We start from the raw sequence: 19,849 nt of genomic DNA, 5'->3' as shown, positions 1-19,849 counted from the left end.
TGAACTAGGTGCTCTCCAAGCCCTGGGTCTACCTGCAGTAGACCTCTTCCAGGGTAGAAAGGATGGAGACTTTTTAATCTTTGGGAGATTCCTCCTGTCAGAGATCCTGTCAGCCTCCAGTCCTGTAAGAATCCTGACCTGTCAGCCACCATGAGCCCCATTCCAGCCTTGAGGCCAGCAAGGGCGTCCACGGCTGCCGCTGTGGTGTGGGGAGGCTTTGTCCTGTGTTCCTCTGTTACCACTGAGATTGCCCGTTGGGACTGGAGCTACCCTGGAGCAGCTTGCCTGTGTATTTTGGGAATGTGTTAATGGTTCCTGGATCAGAGTAGAGCTCAAAATGCAACTCTTGGTTCTTCTGTAATTGCTGTGTGCTCTCGGATTGCCTTTGGCAAGCTTGTGCCCTTGGTAGGTCTCCTGGACTTCATGGTGTCCTACCACATGCCAATCACTGCTAAGAGAAAGACAAGGGGCGTCTGGGTGGCTCAGTTGGTTAAGCGTCTGACTTCGGCTCAGGTCACAATCTCACTGCTTGTGAGTTTGAGCCTCAAGTCCGGCTCTGTGCTGACAGCTCAGAGCCTGGAGCCTGCTTCAGATTCTGTCTCCTCCCCTCTCTGCCTCTCCCCTGCTCATGCTCTGTCTCTCTCTCTCAAATATAAAATAAGAAAACATTAAAAAAATTTTTTTAAATAAAAAAAAAATAAGAGAAAGATAAGATCAGCAGATTAAGAGGCCAGATCGGGCAGCTGACCAAGTGAGTAGGCAGGCTGGGTCCTTGCTCCTCTCCTGATTTACCCCCATTGTCTATTCTGAGCTGGTCCCTAGAAGGGACTTCTGTGTCCCTCTAAGTGTCAGAACTACCCTCAGAATTTGGGGTCTATCATAATGGGAGGGGTTTGAGCTGGGTGCGATTTGTTTGGGATGACATGGGAGGGGATGCTGCTTGTGCACTGTCGAACATTTGGCTGAAGCTCGCTCCTGTGCGGGGCCTGAGAAAGTCCTTCTGTGGGGCTTGTGTCCATCGCACGGTCAATAAAGCATCCTTGCATTTTGCAAACCAGAGTAGACTACTTTTTTTTTTTTTTTTTTTTTTTATCATATTCTATCCTGCCCAGGCTACAGCCAGGGAGTTGAAGTGTGACAGGTCAAAGGCTGGATTAAACATTAACACAGCTGTCACCTCCGCTCAGAGGGGTAAGCGCCCCAAAGCCGAGCTGCAGAGCTGTCTATGGCCCCAGGCTGACCAGTAGACATGGCTCAATTTGGCCAGGTCCTGGCTGAAATAGGCGACTTTGGTCGCTTCCAGATACAGCTGGTGATGCTGCTGAGCATTCCCGGCTTCCTGTCCGCTTACTACATGTTTGCCCAGGTCTTCACGATCCAGCACGAGGCCCACCACTGCTCAGTAGCCTGGGTCAAGAACCACACTTTGAACCTGAGTGCGGCTGAACAGCTGACACTGAGCGTGCCCCTGGATGCTGCGGGCAAGCCTGAGTCCTGCCTTATGTTCCGGCCGCCCCCTGACGACGCCAGCCTGGAGGACATCCTCAGCCACCACTTCAATGAGACGCAGCCTTGTGAGGCAGGCTGGGAGTATCCCGAAGACAGGCCCCTGTCCCTAAAGAACGAGGTAGGGCTGCCCTTTTGCCTGTCTGCCCGTTTGGGGTCGGTCAGCTCCTTTGCCTGACCGTCTGCCCTCAGCTGCCGGTGTTGCTGCTTCTGTATCTGCCCTGGAGCACCCGTCCACGAATGATTGACCACTTGGTATGGCTTTTTTTTTTTTTTTTTTTTTTTTTTTTTGGCCATTCATCCTGCTTTTCTCTTTGTCCTCTGACTACTGGTCCATCTACCTTTCAATCCATATTCTGTCTCTGATCTGTCTGCCCCTCTGTCCATTTTTGTCTACCCTTTTATCCATCTATCCGCCTGTGTGCCCAGTTGCCTGACCTTTTTCCTATCCCTTCCTGCTTTCCTGTCTTTATGTCTTTCCCCCCACTGCTCCCATCTGTCGGTCCACTTGCCCTCGTCTTTCAGTCTGCCCCTGCGTATCTGCCTGCTTACCTACCTTCCTGGATCCCCATCCACTTGTCTGACCTCCTGCTTGCCTGATGTGGGCTTCCTGCCCTTCAGCTGCCCTCTCTAAAGCTCTCCCCACCTGCCTCCAGGGGACCGGACGCACTGTGACTCTAGGATTTGTCCGGCAGATAACAGCACTTGCTCTGCTTAACTCATTTTCTTAGGGAGGATCTGGGCAGACAAACAGATTCCCACTCCAGCCACCTGAGCAAGGACGGCTCTCTGGAAGCATCCAGGCCCACTCTGCTCCTTCCCAGAAGCTGGGTCTGAGGCACAGCGTAGGGAGACGACTTGTCCAGGGCAACATAATGAGCTGATCGTGGACGTGGGACTCCCACTCAGGTCCCTGCAGGAGTGGGAAAGAGCACAGATGGTCCAGCATCCAAGGGGCGAGTGTTGTTGGGAGGTCTGGACGACTCACCTTGAGGGTGGCGAATCCTGAGCCTTTGTGGAGAGGGGAATCTGGAGTCCAGAAGCCTTCGTTTATTTTTTTCTCTGCAGGTAAAAAAAGTATTTACTTTTTAGAGGCTTTCAGAGAATGATGTTTTGACCAAAGGCATTTTCTTTAAGATTTTCAGTTTTTAAGTAATCTCTATATCCAACTTGGGGCTTGAACTCACAACCCCCAAGCTCAAGAGTTGCACACTCTACTGACTGAACTAGCCAGGCACCCCCAGGCATTCACTTTTAATATGTGACCATAAACCTGCCCCCAGAACCCTTGCAGCCTAAAGATCTGTCCTGCCTGTCTTCCTCCTGACCCTCCACCCCATTCTGCTCCATAGAGCCGCATGCGGCCTAGGAGCTCTCCCAGCAGAGCCCAGTCTGGTCCCCAGTGGCCTCTCCAGGTTCCCAGCATCACCCTCTTGGTAGGACCAGCCTCCACTGGTCCCCATATGCTGTGGGTGCCTACCTGGCCAAACACCATCCTCAAAACCCAGGCAAACTTCCAGACTTCTCAGACTTCCAGACTTCTTTAGCCCCGTTTACACCCTGTGCTGGACTGTTCATGCAATTTTGTTCAGTTAAGGCTTGCTGAGTATTAACTGTGCAGGGAACAGTCAGAGGAGGGAGACACCTTGTTCGAGTGCTCTAAGGATTTGAGGCTAACCTCTTGGTCTTTAATCACCAACCTGGACTGTGCCACCACCGGCATTGGGCCTTGGACCTCTTGCCCTTCCCTACCATGCTTCTCCTGCTCCAACACTCTCAAGGGCTTGGATTCCCAAAAGAGTGCACACCTTGGGTACTTTGTGCCCTGTACCCATGTGCTGAGTCCAACTTTGCTTCCAAAGCTCTGTTGCGTGAGGTCGTTTCCCTCTGCTTCCCATCTGTGAAGAGGGGCTCCACCACACTGATTCAGGGGACTCTCTCTGAGCTGACTTCCCAACATTCCTTCTGATAACCAGCAGCTTCATATTCAAACTGAAATATGGATAGTCCTAATTTGAGAAGAAAAGAGCACATTGCCTTATAGGCTATGTATTCTTGAAGAGCAGAGTGCATTTCTCCTTCTCAATCTACCTCCCAACATTTCCCGGGTGCCCGTCCTTGGTAAAAGAAAAAAATAATTCCCAGCCTTGTCCACATGAACCTTGGAATCGGGAGGGAAATAGACTCTGAATGACTAACAACAGTGTGATCTGTCTTGGGCCCAGAGAAGGGGAAAGAATGGGAGGGAAGGGGAAGCAGAGGGAATAGCCGTTTCTAGATCCGGAGGCATGAAAATGATTGGCATGACTGAGGAATGCTGACCAACGAAGATGTTGGGAAATCAGGAAGAGATGACTCTTCCACGGTCTTAGATACAGAGCTGAGAGATTTGGGCTCTCTCCTAGAGACCAAAGGGAGCCATGGAAGCTTTTGGAACAGGGGAGGAAGATGTGATGTGAGTGCTCCAAGAATGGGGGCGGGATTCTGTGTGCCCACGTGGCCAGCTCCAGACAGAACCCTCCACTCTGGCCATTAGCGTCGGAGAGGGTAATGGCTGGCGTCCCAGGTGGGGAGGCCTTTTGCCTCTGTTCCACCTGCATGCCACGTCTTGGCACCTCTCCAAGCTTTGGCCTCTGTGGTTGCACAGTGGGAATGATAATCCTTTACGACGTTAGAATGAGGACTGAATGAAATAAGGGCTACACAAGCTATAAGGAGGTAGCGAGTGGTGGCCACCGAGTAGGGGCACCAGCCTCGGAAGACTCCCTGGGGTCGGCATCCGTGCCTTCAGAACACTATAGCCCCATGTGTCCGAGGTGTCGGTCACCAGCTGTGAGTTTCATGAGCACGGGGGGGGGGGGGGGGGGGGGGGGGGGCCAGTGCCCCCTCTGCTGAGCTGACATTTACCGAGGACTTCCTGTGTGACAGCCACTGTGCTAAGCATGTTGCATGCATTAATTCCTTTAATCCTGCTGGGGGACACCATGTAATATATTTTATCCCCATTTTGTACATGAGAAACCAAGACACCAACAGATAGGTTAACAAAGTCCCACAAAGCCTCTCTGTTCAGATTCCAGAGGCTGATAGCAGCAGGCCTTTATGAGTTATTTTAAATAGCGTCTAACTACAAAGGCACTCTGTGCTTGCTAAACAAAAACCAAACAGAATAGAAATGGGTGGGGGCGCCTGGGTGGCTCAGTCGGTTAAGCGTCCGACTTCGCCTCAGATCACGATCTCCCGGTCCGTGAGTTCGAGCCCCGCGTCGGGCTCTGTGCTGACAGCTCAGAGCCTGGAGCCTGTCTCAGATTCTGTGTCTCCCTCTCTCTATGACCCTCCCCCGTTCATGCTCTGTCTCTGTCTCAAAAATAAATAAACGTTAAAAAAAAAAAAAAAGAATAGAACTGGGTGGAACAAGTTCTGATCCCTTATCTTGCCCCCCTTCGCTCCCAGGGGCCATTAGGCAATCATTGGACATATATGAAAATTAACAGTTGTTCTTGAGAACAGAAGTATGAGCACAATGGTATCTCCTGGACTGATAATCATTTCTTGCTAAAATGATTTTAGCGATTTTGACTGATGATGAGTGGCTAGTTGGCTAGCTCTAGGTATTCATGTGTTGATTCATTCAGCAAACGTTCTCTGAGCTTTCACGCAGTTTCAGTCCCTGTCTGGGGCAAAAGGGATGCCTGAACTCCATTGCCATCCAGCAGCGGGACCTCGGAGAAGCCGCTTAACCTCCCCTCCCTCAGGGGAATGGAATAATAAATCAAGGATTGGTGTCAGAATTAGATAATACATGTGAAGCATGCAGCAGACTGCCCAGCACAGAGTGAGCCCTCAAACGGCATCAGTGATTGTGAAGCTATCACCTTGAGCCGCAGAGGACAACTCACCTGTCGTGTTTCCCCCCACCGACATTCACGTCCGGAGCTGAGCTGTGTGCAGGGGGCACAGAACTCCCAGAAGGGCCCACAGACCAATGGAGGGGGGGGGGGGGGGGGCGGGGTCAGTCACATGTGCCTACAGTATGTGCACATGCAGTAGATACGTACAGAGTTAGGCGAACATGCATATTTTTTCCACTCAGTTTCTCAGTCTCTCTGAGTCTCCAGGTGGGTCGCCCCACCCCTGTGTGTGCAGGCACATGAGCGCCCACACGCACGCCCACGCGTGTGCGTGTCCCTCCGTCTTGATCTCCTTCTGCAAGTGGGGTGTGAGGGCTCCTTGGGATTCTCACTGGCAGTGAATGGTGAGAGTTTCACGGAGATTTTGCAGCCGGATGGGGACATTTGATGAGGCCCAAGGAAGTCACAGGGGTGCCCTGGCTGTGGGCTAGAGGCCCCATTTGTCAGGAAGCAGTAATTAGTGGCTGTCAAGGGTTCCAAACTTTGTATCCTTAATGTCTCAGCAATTCTACCTGGCATCTCCAAGCCAAAATAAAAACCTAAGTTTTGTGTATTGAGTAATTAGGGCCAAACAACCTAACAGGTAATTATGTTCAAATGACTTAGGAACTGTTTTAAAAAATAATACACAGAAACTGAAAGGAAATATCTTTCATTTTAATTTTTTTTTAATTTTTTTAATATTTATTTAGTTTTGAGAGACAGCACAAGTGGGAGAGGGCAGAGAGAGAGGGAGACCCAGAATCCGAAGCAGGCTCCGGGCTCTGAGCTGTCGGCACAGAGCCCGACGCGGGGCTCGAACTCAGAAACCACGAGATCATGACCAGAGCCGAAGTCAGACGCTCAACCGACTGAGCCACCCAGGCACTCCATGTTTTTCATCTTTAAATAAATACAACCCCCTACTAATAGGATGTATGTGCCCATTGGGAACTGTGCAACTTCTCAGTCCTTAAACACTGACACCCTCATTTTCCATTCCCCATGGTGCTTGCTTTTTTTTTTTAGCAAAACACCTCCCCAAAATACAGCTTCACATAGATATGATGTCACTGGAAGGAATGTAGCGTGATCTCATGTTGAACCAGAACTGTCCTTAGTTGGTAGTTCTTGTAATGCCAGACAGATGTTGAGGATTGCTGCATTTTCCTTTAAAATTCCGAATGTCGTTCTGTGCCCCATGAATTTGTTCTGGTGCCCTGGGGTGCCTTCGCACACACTTTGGGAACCACGGGCATCTGCCCTGAGAGGTTTGCAGTGGGTGGGCTGGACGACAAAGGACTTGCCGTTGGCTGCCCCTGGTTCACATCTGCCTGTGTCTGCCTCAGTTCAACCTCGTTTGTGGTCAGAAGCACCTGAAGGAGACCTCGCAGTCGGTGTTCATGGCCGGGCTCCTCACTGGGGCTCTCGTCTTCGGGCCCCTCTGTGACCGGTAGGAACTTGACCGGCTCGCCCTTGACCTCGCATGCTCCTACGTTCCCGGTACAGTTCCCCCTCTCGCCCCGCCCCCGCCCCCGTGCCCTTCACTGGTGTCTGGGATAAGGCCCTGTTCCCCTCTCCCTCAAACAGAGCTCGCAGGGCAGGGTCACGTGTCCTCTGTCAGACAGAGAGCCCAGGGCAGGGCTGGGTCTCCCATACTTCCTGCCCCTCTGTTACTCCAGGATTGGCCGCAAGGTCAGTATCCTGGTGCAGCTGCTACTGTTCGCCCTCCTCGGCCCGACCACGGCCTTTGTGCCCAGCTTTGAGCTCTACATGGTCCTGCGCTTTGCCGTGGCTACTGCTGTCTCTGGGTTCGCCTTCAGCAACGTCTCCCTACGTGAGTATCTGGGTCCCTAAACGTCCCCCTAGGTGAGTATCTGGGTCCCTAAGCCTTCAGGCATGGGGTGAGGCCTTGGGGTCTGGGCCGGCCACTTTCCCGGACTGCCCGGGGGAGCCTTGTCAGGCACCCACACTGCAAGTGGGACCGAGGCCCACCCTGACAGAAGACCGTCTAGGGAATGACAGGGAGGGAGCCGGGGGCCCGCGGGTGTGGGTGGGGGCCTGGCCGGGTCTCAGTCTCTCTGTTCGCACAGTTACAGAGTGGGTGGGGCCCTCCAGGAGGACTCAGGCCGTGGTCCTGGTCCAGTGCGCCTTCTCCCTGGGTCAGATGGCATTAGCAGGACTCGCCTATGGCGTCCGAAACTGGAGGTATTTCCAAATGGCCGGCACCGCACCTGTCTTGCTACTCTTCTTCTACATCTGGTGAGGAGTACTTCCCAGGAGCAAGCCGTTTCCCCCTCCCCACCCACCCCTGCTAGCTGTGCAGGGGGTGGGGGGAGGGCGGGGGTGTGTGTGGTTGCAGCGCAACACTCACATTCACCTCGGGGAACGCTCCACAGTGCGATGGGTGTGAGGTTCTGTGTGCCCTGGAACAGCTGGGAAGGCCCCTGGGGGAGTGGGGGGGTGGGGCGGGCTCCAAGGTCAGAGCCGTTCCTGACCTGCAGGGCTCTGCCAGAGTCAGCGCGGTGGCTTCTGACAAGAGGGAGGGTGGAGGAGGCCAAACAAGTGATCCAGAAGGCGGCCTCCGTCAACAGGCGGAAACTCTCCCCAGAGCTCCTGAGCCAGGTACTTCTCACAGGCCAAGCCCAGCCCTGCCCCTGAGTCTGGCGGGCCCAGACCTTTCTGCCTGGCCCCTCACTGTGCCTCGTGCCCCCAGCTGGTCCCAGAGAAGACAGGCCCCTCAGGGAATCCCCTGGCTCTGTTCAGACACCCCCGGCTTCGGAAAGTGACCCTGATCTTCTTCTATGTCTGGTGAGCGCTCCAGGGCCCGCACCCCGCCCTGAGGCCCACGCCAAAGGGCTGTCCCGTCTCTGGTGCGCGTCAGCGGCTGGGACACGGTGGCTGGCGGTCAGGGTCGGGCTGTGTGGCCTCACTGGGTTTCTCCCTGGCTGTGCTGCTGCCTCCTGCTCAGAGACAGGCTCCCTCTGAGAGGGATGGTGTCTCATCCCCCAGCAGTGATAGGGATTCGTGGACACTTTGCAGGTTTGTGGACAGTCTGGGGTACTTTGGCCTGAGCTTCCAAGTCGGTGACTTTGGCCTGGACATCTACCTGACGCAGCTTGTCTTCGGAACCGTGGAGGTTCCCGCCCGCTGCTTCAGCATCTTCATGATGCAGTGGTTGGGCCGCAAGTGGAGCCAGATGCTGACTCTGGTTCTGGGTGGCCTCGTGTGCATCGGCATCGTCTTTGTCCCAGCAGGTGCCGGGGCTGGCTCTGCCACATTCCTGCCCTCCCCACCCCGCCCCCGCCTCCAGGAGTGAGGGCAAACCTGGGGCCCGGGAGCAGAGGGGACCAGACGGGGCAGGGGTGGGGCCCGGGGCATGGGGCCGTCCACCTGCCTGCGGCTGACCGGCACCCTCCCCCAGATCTGCCGGTGGTGGTCACTGTGCTGGCCGTGGTGGGCAAGTTCGCCATGGCTGCCAGCTTTACCATCTCCTACGTGTACTGTGCCGAGCTCTTCCCCACCGTCATCCGGTAAGGGCTGCCGCCCTCTGCCCTCACCCCTCCCGCTCCTCTGCCCTCACCCCTGTCCCGCAGGCAGCTGGCTTATGAGGCCGGCTCGCGGGGCAGCAGCGCGGATGGGGTCCGGGCAGCTAGGAATCTAGCCCGAGTCCCCGTCTTATCCCAGGCAGTGGAGGACAGATACAGAAGGAGGGCACGCCCTGGCCTTGTGGAGCCTGGGATATGGAGCAAGTCTAAGAATGAATGGCTCAGAAGGAGGAACACTCAGGGGTTGCTGGGGAGACGTGAGGTGCAGCCTTTGACCTGAGACTTGGTAGGCGAGCAGGGGGGCAGCAGATAGACAGGCCTGGAGGTGAGAGAGGCGTGGCACGCGGCCGGACTACATGCAGTTACTATGCAGGAGCAGAGAGCAGAAGGCCGGTGAGGCTGGGGAGGCGGCAGGCCTGCGGGGCCATAATGAGGGGCTGGGCACCCCCACCCCAAGGCGCAGCGGGGGTGGGGCTGTGGCCCGGGGGTCGCGGCTGGGTGTGCTCAGTCGGACGGGCCTTCCCACAGGCAGACAGGCATGGGGCTGATGGGCATCTCCTCGAGGATCGGGGGGATCCTCACCCCTCTCATAAGCCTGCTGGGGGATTACCAGGCAGCCCTCCCTATGCTCATCTACGGCAGCCTCCCCATCGGGGCAGGCTTCCTCTGTGCCCTGTTGCCGGAGACACGGGGCCAGCCCCTGAAGGACACCATCAAGGAGCTGGAGGAGGAGCCCCACCCACGGTGAGCTGCTCGCTTTCTCTGAAGCCTAGGCCCCCACCTCACTATGTGTCCTCTGTTGCTTAGAGGCCAATACGGGGGCCCTCGGGAGCCACACACATCCGACTGGCTCTGGGCCAGGTCCCCTCCCCTGGGGGAGGGGCGGTGAAGGACGCTGCCACGGGACCCATTCGTGGCCGGCCGGTGACGGCCTCCGGCTCCCACCAGGTCTCCGGAGTCAGCACCTTCAGAAAAGGAAACAGAGGCTTCAGGAAGAACTTCCAGCCCAGGGGTGACCTTCGCGAGCAGCACGTACTTCTGATCGTGTCCCTGGAGCTGGAGCACAGCAGGGAGCTGCCTGGACACCCCCTGGAAATGGCTGGGGGCTGCCGGCACGGCCCCCCTCGCAGTTGGAGGAAGCACACCCCTGACCTGGTCCCCGTCCCGGCCGCTGGCTGCCCGGTTCTGAAGTGTCTGTGAGGGCCTCCCTCTTCTCGTCACCCCTCACCACCTTTCTCAACCCAGCCCACCCCCACCCCTGTTCTGGGGTCGGGCCTTGAGCGTTTCTTGGGCTTCCCTGGTTCTCTGATAGACTTGTGGGCTTACGGCTCCTCTAGTTCCCTCAGTCTGGGGTCCCCCTGCCCTCAAAACATTTAAGCCCAGAGCAGAGCAGATGGGTAGGGCCTTTCCAAGAATGCAGCAGCAGGGGGAGAGGAAGTTGGAAGCCGCGGCCGGCACCCAGGCCGGTGGGAGAAAAGGCTGTGGATGGGAAGGTTGTAGTTCCTTCCGGTGGCTGGGCTGGGCCCCGTTGGCTCAGGGGGAGGCCCCACAGGACCCGCCATCCTGCTGAGAGAGGACTCTGTCTGCTCGAAACCAAAGCTTCAGTGTTGTCCTCTCTTCAAAGAGCCTCCACCCCCTGCCCCGAGTTCAGTCCAGCTCATACCTGACCTCGTGGCCCAGGGAACAGCAGTGGGGAAAGGGAGGAGGCTGGTTGTTCCCGTCCTCACCTCCCTCCTCCCTTTCACCTCTGCTGCTTCTGGCTCCTGCAGGGCCAGGGGAAAGGGCTTTCTGCTCTGTTGCTGCTGGCCGTGGTTCTTTCCCTGCGTGTACTGGCTGATCATCAGCGAGTGTTCTCTGGCAGGCTTCTAACAGCTCCTCCGTGGGGACACATCGGTGGATTTCTCAGCGGTGCTCCCAGGGCCCCTGCCTTGTTCCTTCATCCGAGGAGCGTACTCACAGCTGACCTCCAGGGCCCTCTCTTCAGCTCTTGCCCCAGCACTGCTGCCCCCATCATGTCTCTTGCTGCCAGCATTCCTCATCTTACGAGACAGCCCTCCTGGCTGCATCCCATCAAGGGACCTCCAGCTAGAGCGCCTTCCCCGGTAGCCACCTGGCCCACAAGAGCACCATACATCCTCGCACCAGCAAAGAGTGGAAAAGAGCTTGCCCGGCCTCTTCCCCTCCTGTGCCCTTCCTCCAAGGCCTCCCCAGCTAACTGCCCTGCAGACAGTGAGGTTCCGCCTCTCCCCAGAGGCCCAGGCCTGAAGAGGGGCTCCTTCTGGACCTCCCTCCCTTTCTCCCACTCACCTTCCCTGATGGAGGCTGGAGGGAGTGCTCCCCATCTTTGTAAATCTGGCACGAAGGTGTCCAGCACCTCGTTTGAATACGCGAATCTTTATTGAGGACGTAACAAAAGGGAAGTTGGCACTCCACGTTCCCCTCCCCCAAGGTGGGAGGGGGACACATGGGACATTTCTCAGACTCATGACCAAAGGAAGGAAAAAGCCAATGGTCACCTGATAAAGATCACAGTCATAAAGGACACAAGACTCCATCAGTTTGTAACTGTCTTCGTGATTTACAAGAAAAGCTCAATCCTAGGAATAGTCAGACCTCCAGAAACCTATAGACTCAATTTCTTGGAGCGCTGACATCACCTCCTCCCTTCATAGGATAAAAAGCCCTACACAGTCAGTCACTCCTCACACTTAGAATGCAGATTTTTCTGCCCACGAGTTCTGTCCTCGGACCTTAATAAAATCACTCTTTTTTTTTTGCACCAAAAACGTCTCAAGAATTCTTTCTTGGCTGTTTGCTCTCGGACCCAACCTCCAGATTACATCATTTATTACTTACAGACTCAGCTTTGGGATGGTGGGGAAAAGTTCTTTTTAGCTTCCCGCCATGCACCCAGTCATGGAATCCCAAGCTAAAGTCACCCGTTGGGTACACCTGAAAGTCTTTTGTGGCGCAGTGTGGTACGCAGGCCAAACCTGCCTGGTCGTGAAAACAACCTGCCTCACCTGGATCTGGGCAGAGGCCAGTTCAAAGCCAGAGGCAACTCCTCCACCAAAGGAGGGACGCGGAGACTCAGAGCGCTGTGAAGCCAAGCTTTAATTAAAGTTCATGTGAGAGCAGGTGTCTGATGGACAGGCACCCTGGGGTGGGGGAGGGGGGGTTACAGCAGGCAATTTGTCTCCTAGTGTGAAGTCCCCCCCTCCCCCGCCCCGATTCCTGGGCTGAGTACTATAGAGGTTACAGTCTTACCAGGAAGTCGCCTATGCCCATGTAAGCCCAAAAAGTAGTCTGATTGGACATGAGGTGACACAGAGACTTCAGTTCTTTGGCTCACGCTCATTGCAAAGCCCACAACAAATAAGCCCTGGGAATGGAGAGGGGCAGAAGAACCAGGAAGGGAAGTGTCTAAGGTTTGGGGGAGGGAGGGTTGGTTCGTATGTATTTCCCATAGGTTGTAAACCTATTGTCAACTAGACAGCACAGATTTTATTTGGTAATTCTGAAAAGGATTCATCTCATTTACTTCTCACAGCAACCTCCTCTACAATGTGGACACTGCGTCCTTTTGAGGCAGAATGATCTCCATTCCTGGGAAGAGACTTAAACAGATCAGGACACAAGCATAAATGCTGCAAAGATTAACCTATTGCGTTTGGGCCAGGTCTTTGAGAACTTTTTTTTAGGGATTGTGGGCTGTTGGGGGAAAGATTTTTCTTTGTATGTAATAAAAAATGCCCTGTGGCCTGTTCTGTTTAAAAGGGAAATGTCTTTTTCAGCAAAGTGGCAGGATATAAAACCAACGCACAGAAATCGGTTGCATTCCTACACACCCACGATGAAGCAACAGAAAGAGAAATCAAGGAATCGATCCCATTTACAATGGCACCAAAAACCATAAAATACCTAGGACTAAATCTAACCAAAGAGGTGAAAAATCGATACACTGAAAACTATAGAAAGCTTATGAAAGAAATTGAGGAAGGCACAAAAAAAATGGAAAAATATTCCATGCTCCTGGATAGGAAGAACAAATATTGCTAAAATGTCGATACTACCCAAAGCAGTCTACATATTCAGTGCAATCCCTATCAAAATAACACCAGCATTCTTCACAGAGCTAGAATAAACAATCCTAAAATTTGTATGGAACCAGAAGAGACGCTGAATAGCCAAAGCAATCTTGAAAGAGAAAACCAAAGCTGGAGGTATCACAATCCCGGACTTCAAACTGTATTACAAAGCTGTAATTATCAAGACAGTATGGTACTGGCACAAGAACAGAAGAGAGCAATGGAACAGAAGAGAGAACCCAGAAATGGGCCCACAAACGTATGGCCAACTAATCTTTGACAAAGCAGGAAAGAATACCCAATGGAATAAAGACAGTCTCTTCAGCAAGTGGTGCTGGGAAAACTGGACAGCGACATGCAGAAGAATGAACCTGGACCTCTTTCTTACACCATACACACAAATAAACTCAGAATGGATGAAAGACCTCAACGTAAGACAGGAAGTCAGCAAAATCCTCGAGGAGAAAGCAGGCAAGAACCTCTTTGACCTTGGCCGCAGCAACTTCTTACTCAACACATCTCCAGAGGCAAGGGAAACAAAAGCAAAAAGGAACCCCTGGGACCTCATCAAAATAAAAAGCTTCTGCACAACGAAGGAAACAATCAGCAAAACTAAAAGGCAACCGACAGAATGGGAGAAGGTATTTGCAAACAACATATCAGATAAAGGGTTAGTATCCAAAATCTAGAAAGAACTTATCGATAAAACTCGACACCCAAAAAACAAATAATCCAGTGAAGAAATGGGCAAAAGACATGAATAGACACTTCTCCAAAGAAGACATCCAGATGGCCAACTGACACATGAAAAAATGCTCAACATCACTCATTATCAGGGAAATACAAATCAAAACCACGATGAGATACCACCTCACACCTGTCAGAATGGCTAACATTAACAATTCAGGCAACAACAGATGTTGGCGAGGATGCGGAGAAAGAGGATGTCTTTTGCACTGCTGGTGAGAATGCAAAGTGGTGCAGCCAGTCTGGAAAACAGTGTGGAGGTTCCTCAAAAAACTAAAAATAGAATTACCCTACAACCTAGGAATTGCACTACCAGGCATTTGTCCAAGGGATCCAGGTGTGCTGTTTCGAAGGGACACATGCACCCCCATGTTTATAGCAGCACTATCAACAATAGCCAAAGTATGGAAAGAGCCCAAGTGTCCATCGATGGATGAATGGATAAAGAAGATGTGGTATATATATATATATATACAATGGAGTATTCCTCGGCAATCGAAAAGAATGAAATCTTGCCATTTGCAACTACGTGGATGGAACTGGAGGGTATTATGCTAAGTGAAATTAGCCAATCACAGAAAGACAAATATCATATGACTTCACTCATATGAGGACTTTAAGATACAAAACAGATGAACACAAGCGAAGGGAAGCAAAAATAATATAAAAACAAGGAGGGGGACAAAACATAAGAGACTCTTAAATATGGAGAACAAACAGAGGGTTACTAGAGGGGTTGTGGGGTGTTGTGGGGATGGGCTAAATGGGTCAGGGGCATTAAGGAATCTACCCCTAAAATCATTGTTGCACTATATGTTAACTAACCTGGATGTAAATTTAAAAAATAAATTAAATAAAAATTAAGAAAAAAAAGGGAAATGTCTTTTAGCAGTTGCTGACAGGAGCTCAGCTGCTGAGCCCCTAGGATCTCAGAGGACCTGATCTTGGCTCTACCCTGAGAAGCTTGACAGAAAGGGGGCTTAATGATACCAGGAAGTTTCCAGCACAGGCTGGACTGTGGTGGTTCTCCATAGACTGTGTTGATCAGAGAAAAGCCCAGACTGGGGAGACACCCTAGCAGTGCAGCCTTGACGGTCAGCTGGGGCACAGGGCTCAGCTCTCAGGCCTTGGTGATGGGAGCCTGGTACTTAGGCTCCCCATTTTCAAGTGGATTTTTTTTTTTTTAAACGCTTATTTTATTTTTGAGACAGAGAGAGACAAAGCATGAATGGGGGAGGGTCAGAGAGAGAGGGAGACACAGAATCGGAAACAGGCTCCAGGCTCGGAGCTGTCAGCACAGAGCCCGACGCGGGGCTCGAACTCACGGACCGCGAGATCATGACCTGGGCCGAAGTCGGCCGCTTAACCGACTGAGCCACCCAGGCGCCCCTCAAGTGGATGGTTTCATAGGTCCCTTTACTCGAATCCTCAAGGATTCTAATCTTGGGTGTGAAAGACAAAGGTCTCTGGCAGTGGGCCCCCAAGTCCAAGGAGATAGAAAAGGAGTGCCAACCCCTTCCGCACCCCCCTCCCCCACACCCCTAGGTCTCAGGGCTGAGTCCTGGAGCCTGGGCCTGACTCACGCACCCCGGGCTCGCCTCACTCACTGACCCGCTCACCTACCGCTCTGCCTTCGGGAGCATGCTGGACCCACAGGTGCACAACTCATCTGCAGCCATGAAACCGCTCCCCAGCGCCTCAGGGGAATGCTCTGGATGAATCTGGATGAATCTGGAGGTCCCCGTGGGGTTAAACCGGGCAGCTGACCCAGCATGCAGGACGTGGAAGGCCCCCTAAGGATGGTCATCCATGGAGAGAAGGAAGTGCAGGCCAGAGGAGGCACAGGCAGCCAGGGGGGTGCAGAAGCACTTTGGGGTGAAGACGGAACGAGTTCTGGAAGTTTGAGAAGCCGCACTCGGGCCACATTTTTTTTTTTTTTTTAATATTTTATTTGTTTTTGAGAGACAGAGAATGAGCCAGGAAGGGGCAGAGAGAGGGAGACAGAGGATCCAAAGTGGGCTCCGTGCTGACAGCAGAGATCGGGCCACGTGTTTAATTTTGAACTTTGTTCTGAGAACAATGAAAGCTGCTGGTTGTCTTTTTCTCTCCAAGCAAGGGAGGTGGCCCCGCAAGATGGGTATGATATATCTCACGCTGTATCTGAAGCATGGCTTGGAACAGGGCAAAAGCAGGAGCAGAGAAACAAGGCAGGGCGTCCTTACGACAATGAAATCCATGGCAAACATTACCGCCTCACCTGACCTGATGATTAAATGGGGTGATACCGGTGGAACTGGAGGGAGGAAGAGGCGAACAGCTGATCGGTGCCCCATTGGCCCGCGCCCGGGGTGCACAGCTCAGCTTCTCTGGGCCCGCCCTCCTCAGAGAGACCTCTGAGACTGAGACCTCTGTACTTTGTTCTTGTGTCGCCACATCAATGTCCAAAGCCTAGGGCACCCCACTCTTCTCCAGCCAACTCCTCTACTCCCACACTGTTCCCCCTGACCTGGCTCCCTCCCTGTGCTCTCAACCTCGCTCTCCGGAACTACTGCCCGTGTCGCCAGCCCTTCTTAGAAGGACACCAGTGTCCCATCTCTGCCTCTGGGCACCTGGGCTCTCACAGCTGGGGGGCCAAGGTAAGCCCCTCCCCCTCCCTCCTCCTCCTCCTCCTCTCTCCTCACTGCTGCTGCTCTGCTCTTGCAGAAACCTTTTACTGACTTCCGGCTAACACAGCCTCACTCACCGAAGACCACCTGCTTCACCACCGTCCCTTCCACCCAGGCTCCTGCTGTCATCCTGCAAAACTACACGCCCACCACCAAAATCTCAACAATTCCTAGCGTAGAAGTCAGTAAATGAAGGCGCCTCTAATTCAGACACCCCCTTCTCTGACCGCAGCCCCATCCTTCCGGCTGGTTTCCTCCATTCTTCCTTCCTGTCTGCCTTGGACTGCCCAGGCTGCAACGCGAGGTGCCGCAGACTGGTGGCTTAAAAACACAAACTTGTTTTCTCACACTTTCTGAGGCTGGGCGTGAGCAGAGGCGGGTTCTGGTGAGGGCTCTTCCTGGCCTGCAGACAGCCGGCCACCTCCTTGCTGTGGTTTCACATGGCCTTTCCTCGGGGCAAGAACGTGGAGTGGGAAGGAACAGTCTCTCTCTCTCTCCCCTCCTACTTTTTTTTTTTAATATCTATTTTTGAGGGGTGCCTGGGTGGCTCAGTCAGTTGAGTGTCCGACTTCAGCTCAGGACATGATCTCATGGTTTATGAGTTCGAGCCCCACGTCGGGCTCTGTGCTGACAGTGCAGAGACTGGAGCCTGCTTCAGATTCTGTGTCTCCCTCTGTCTCTGCCCCTCCCCTGCTCACTCTTTCTCTCTCTCTGTCTCCCAAAGTAAATAAATGTAAAAAACATTTTTTTTAGTATTTATTTTTGAGAGAGCACAAGCACACAAGAGCAGGGTGGGGAGGGGAAAAGGAGAGGGGAGGAAGAGGGAGAGGAGGGGAAGGGCCAGGGGCACAAGATGGCTAGCCAGCCAGATACAGGGCTGGAACTCACGAACCCTGGGACCATGACCTGAGCCACCCAGGTGCCCCTCTCCTCCTTCTTTAATGCCACTAGTCTCATTACAAGGGCCCCACTCTCATGAGCTAATCTAAACTAAATCACCTCCAGAAGCCCCTTCTCCAAATACCATCACACCGAGGGCTAGCTTCAACATATACATTTGGGGGACACAAACATCCAATCCCATAACACCCTCCTTAGCCTCATTGAGCCCCCTGGTCTGCTGACTTTGGTACTTTCTTTCTCTCCGTCTCTGTCCTCTCTTCTAGGACTAGAGGAAGGAAGCCACCACTTTCACGTCTTTGGAGAGACACCACTCCTCCCTGTTGCCAAAAGCCTCCTCTTTCCCCCTTCCACTCTGGTTGCGACCAGCTAGCTAGCAACCCCATAGCAGCGAACGAGCCCGACTGTTGGCCTTCTCTCTCCCTGAACCCCAGGCTGCCGTCACTGCCGAAGTCACACGCCCAGCCGGCCTATTCTGTGAATTCCTGGCCACCAGCCTCAGGTTTAACAGCGCCCAGCTTTTCCCTGCCAGCTTTTTCTCATCAGCTTATTTTCCAATCTTCACCAGTGGCTGTTTCCACGCTCCGCTCCGTATCGCTCCCTTCCCTCCTACCTCCTTTCTAACACCTGGCTTCCCTCCTTTCAGAGAAAGCAGAAACCATCCTATGGCAGCTCCCTAAACTTCTCTCCACCCCTCCCCCACCCCCCATCTCAAATGAAGCCACTGAGGACCAGGCCTCCGCTCTGTTTACACCTCTGTTCTCAGGTCTGGGAGCAGCTCCTTGGACTCTCCTTCCCATCCCCCGCCTTAGGCATGGGGACAGGGGATGGGCAAGTGGTGTTTGAAAGGGTGGGAGAACTCCCCTCGGTAGGGTTTCTGGAGACGGCAGGTGCTCCGGGGGCCGGAACAGTCGACGCTGAGGCCTCGGGCTGCTCCACGTGGAGGTTTTCCACCCACCTTGCCCCATTCTGTCTCTGGGGTCTGCGGTAGCTGTGCCCTGGGGTCAAATACTGCTCCCCACTATTCCTCCCCCCCCTCCCCCGGACCGCCTGGCCCCATTGTGACGCTCGTCCCCGGCCGCCAATGGAACCCAAGGATTCTGCTTCCAAGGGTCTGGCCAGGCCTGGATTGTGGTCAGGTGGGTCCTGGCTTTGACTGTGGTCCTGTCTCCGGGGAGGAGGGACGGGGGGGGGGGGGGGGGGTGGAAGGTGGCAATTATGATGACACCTGGCAATTGTGGGGCTGCGTTCTCAGCACAGATGTGGACAGGAGCCTGCAGGGGCCTGTTCAGCTGTGACGAGTCTGTGGAAGGAACAGGCTGCCCTCACAGGAAGTGTGAGTTCCCAGGTGTGGCATCTGGTCATTTCCTGCCCTCAGATGCAGTGCTGCTCCCGGCTTTACCTCCTTTTTCGGGGTCTCGGTTTCCTCTTTTGTATATTGAGAACCAATTGCCTGGGGCCTGTCCATCTGGCAAGGGAACTGCGGGATCAGTTGAGGGAGCAGGTGCTCCAGAGCCCCGCAGACTGGCAGAGCCCCGTGAGGGGGACACTGAAGGGGACCCCGTGGGGGAAGGCCGGTACAGCTGGCTCCATGCCTGAAAGCCCAGTCTCTGTGACGAGAGCAAAATTCTCTCTGGGAAGCCTCTCTCCACCTCCACTCCCTCCAACCTGACACACAAACACACTGTATTAGTTCCGGATAGCTGCTATAACAAGTTACCGCAGACTTAGTGGCTTAACACAAACTTGTTACCTTATAGTTCTGGAGATCAGAAGTCCCAAATGGGTCGTACTGGGCTAAAATCAAGCTGTCAGTAGGGCCCCATTCCTTTCTGGAGGCTCTAGGGGAGAATTCGTTTTCTCAACTTTTCCAGCTTTTCCAGGCTGTCCGCATTGCTTGGCTCCTAATCCCCTTCCATCTTTGAAGCCAGAAATGGTCAAGTCTTAATGGATATAGCTAAAGTTTATTCATTTTCACTGCTGTATTGTATTCCATTGTATAAATATGCTTCCATCTACCCATTCTTCTGTTGATGGGCATTTATGCTCTTTTATTTTTTCTATTTGATGTTGTCATGAACATTTCGGTATTTATTTCCTGGATCATACATAGAAATGTTTCCCCAGAGTATACACCTGGAAGCAGAATTGCTGGGTCATCAAGTATGCAAAGACTCAACTGGATAAGACAATCCCAGATTGTTTTTCAAAGCGGAACAATGAATAATCCTGCCAGAAATGATGACCCTCTCCGACACTTGGTATTGTCAGATTTCCTAAGTCTTACACTAGTCTCAAACTAGTGTAAATATCTCATTATGGCCCTGAATTGCATTTCCCTCATTATTAAAGAGATTAAACATTTCTTCATATGTTTGTGGGCCACCGGAATTATCTGTTCTTGAAATGCCTATTCATGTCTTTTGCCCATTTTTCTCTTGACTTTTTATTATTGATTTGTAAGGTACTTTATAGATTTTGATTCTAATTATTTCCCCAGCAAT

General features: G+C 53.1%; 2 protein-coding genes across 8 annotated transcripts in view; both read left to right on the top strand.

Moving 5' to 3' along the window:
* Positions 1–1,249: 1,249 nt before the first annotated feature.
* Positions 1,250–10,167, top strand: SLC22A13 (solute carrier family 22 member 13). Its single transcript, XM_042955689.1, has 10 exons — positions 1,250–1,627; positions 6,746–6,849; positions 7,079–7,233; positions 7,490–7,658; positions 7,901–8,021; positions 8,113–8,207; positions 8,439–8,653; positions 8,821–8,929; positions 9,473–9,688; positions 9,893–10,167. Exons 1-10 carry the CDS (start codon positions 1,250–1,252, stop codon positions 9,984–9,986), a joined length of 1,656 nt encoding a protein of 551 aa, XP_042811623.1. The 3' UTR covers positions 9,987–10,167.
* Positions 10,168–18,445: 8,278 nt separating this feature from the next.
* Positions 18,446–19,849, top strand: part of SLC22A14 (solute carrier family 22 member 14) — a 30,371-nt gene continuing 28,967 nt past the window's right edge. For 3 of the 7 annotated variants that reach the window (XM_042903114.1, XM_042903107.1, XM_042903113.1), the window contains exon 1: positions 18,543–18,693. The gene's annotated coding sequence lies outside the window, so the exon portion shown is untranslated. Of the gene's footprint in view, positions 18,485–18,542; positions 18,694–19,472; positions 19,607–19,849 lie in introns of those variants that run through there. The other 4 variants (XM_042903111.1, XM_042903108.1, XM_042903112.1 and 1 more) reach the window with 4 other exon arrangements.

This window comes from Panthera leo, chromosome C2, assembly GCF_018350215.1.
Source record: "Panthera leo isolate Ple1 chromosome C2, P.leo_Ple1_pat1.1, whole genome shotgun sequence".
Taxonomy (NCBI): Eukaryota; Metazoa; Chordata; class Mammalia; order Carnivora; family Felidae; genus Panthera; species Panthera leo.
Note: the sequence above shows the minus strand (reverse complement) of the source record. Positions and strands in the feature narration are given on the sequence as shown.

Excerpts from the sequence above, each read along its gene's own strand:
- SLC22A13 (XM_042955689.1), top strand. The coding sequence starts at position 1,250 with ATGGCTCAATTTGGCCAGGTCCTGGCTGAAATAGGCGACTTTGGTCGC. Across the intron at positions 1,628-6,745 it reads CCCTGTCCCTAAAGAACGAG|TTCAACCTCGTTTGTGGTCA; the intron begins GTAGGGCTGCCC and ends TGTCTGCCTCAG. Across the intron at positions 7,659-7,900 it reads CTACTCTTCTTCTACATCTG|GGCTCTGCCAGAGTCAGCGC; the intron begins GTGAGGAGTACT and ends CCTGACCTGCAG.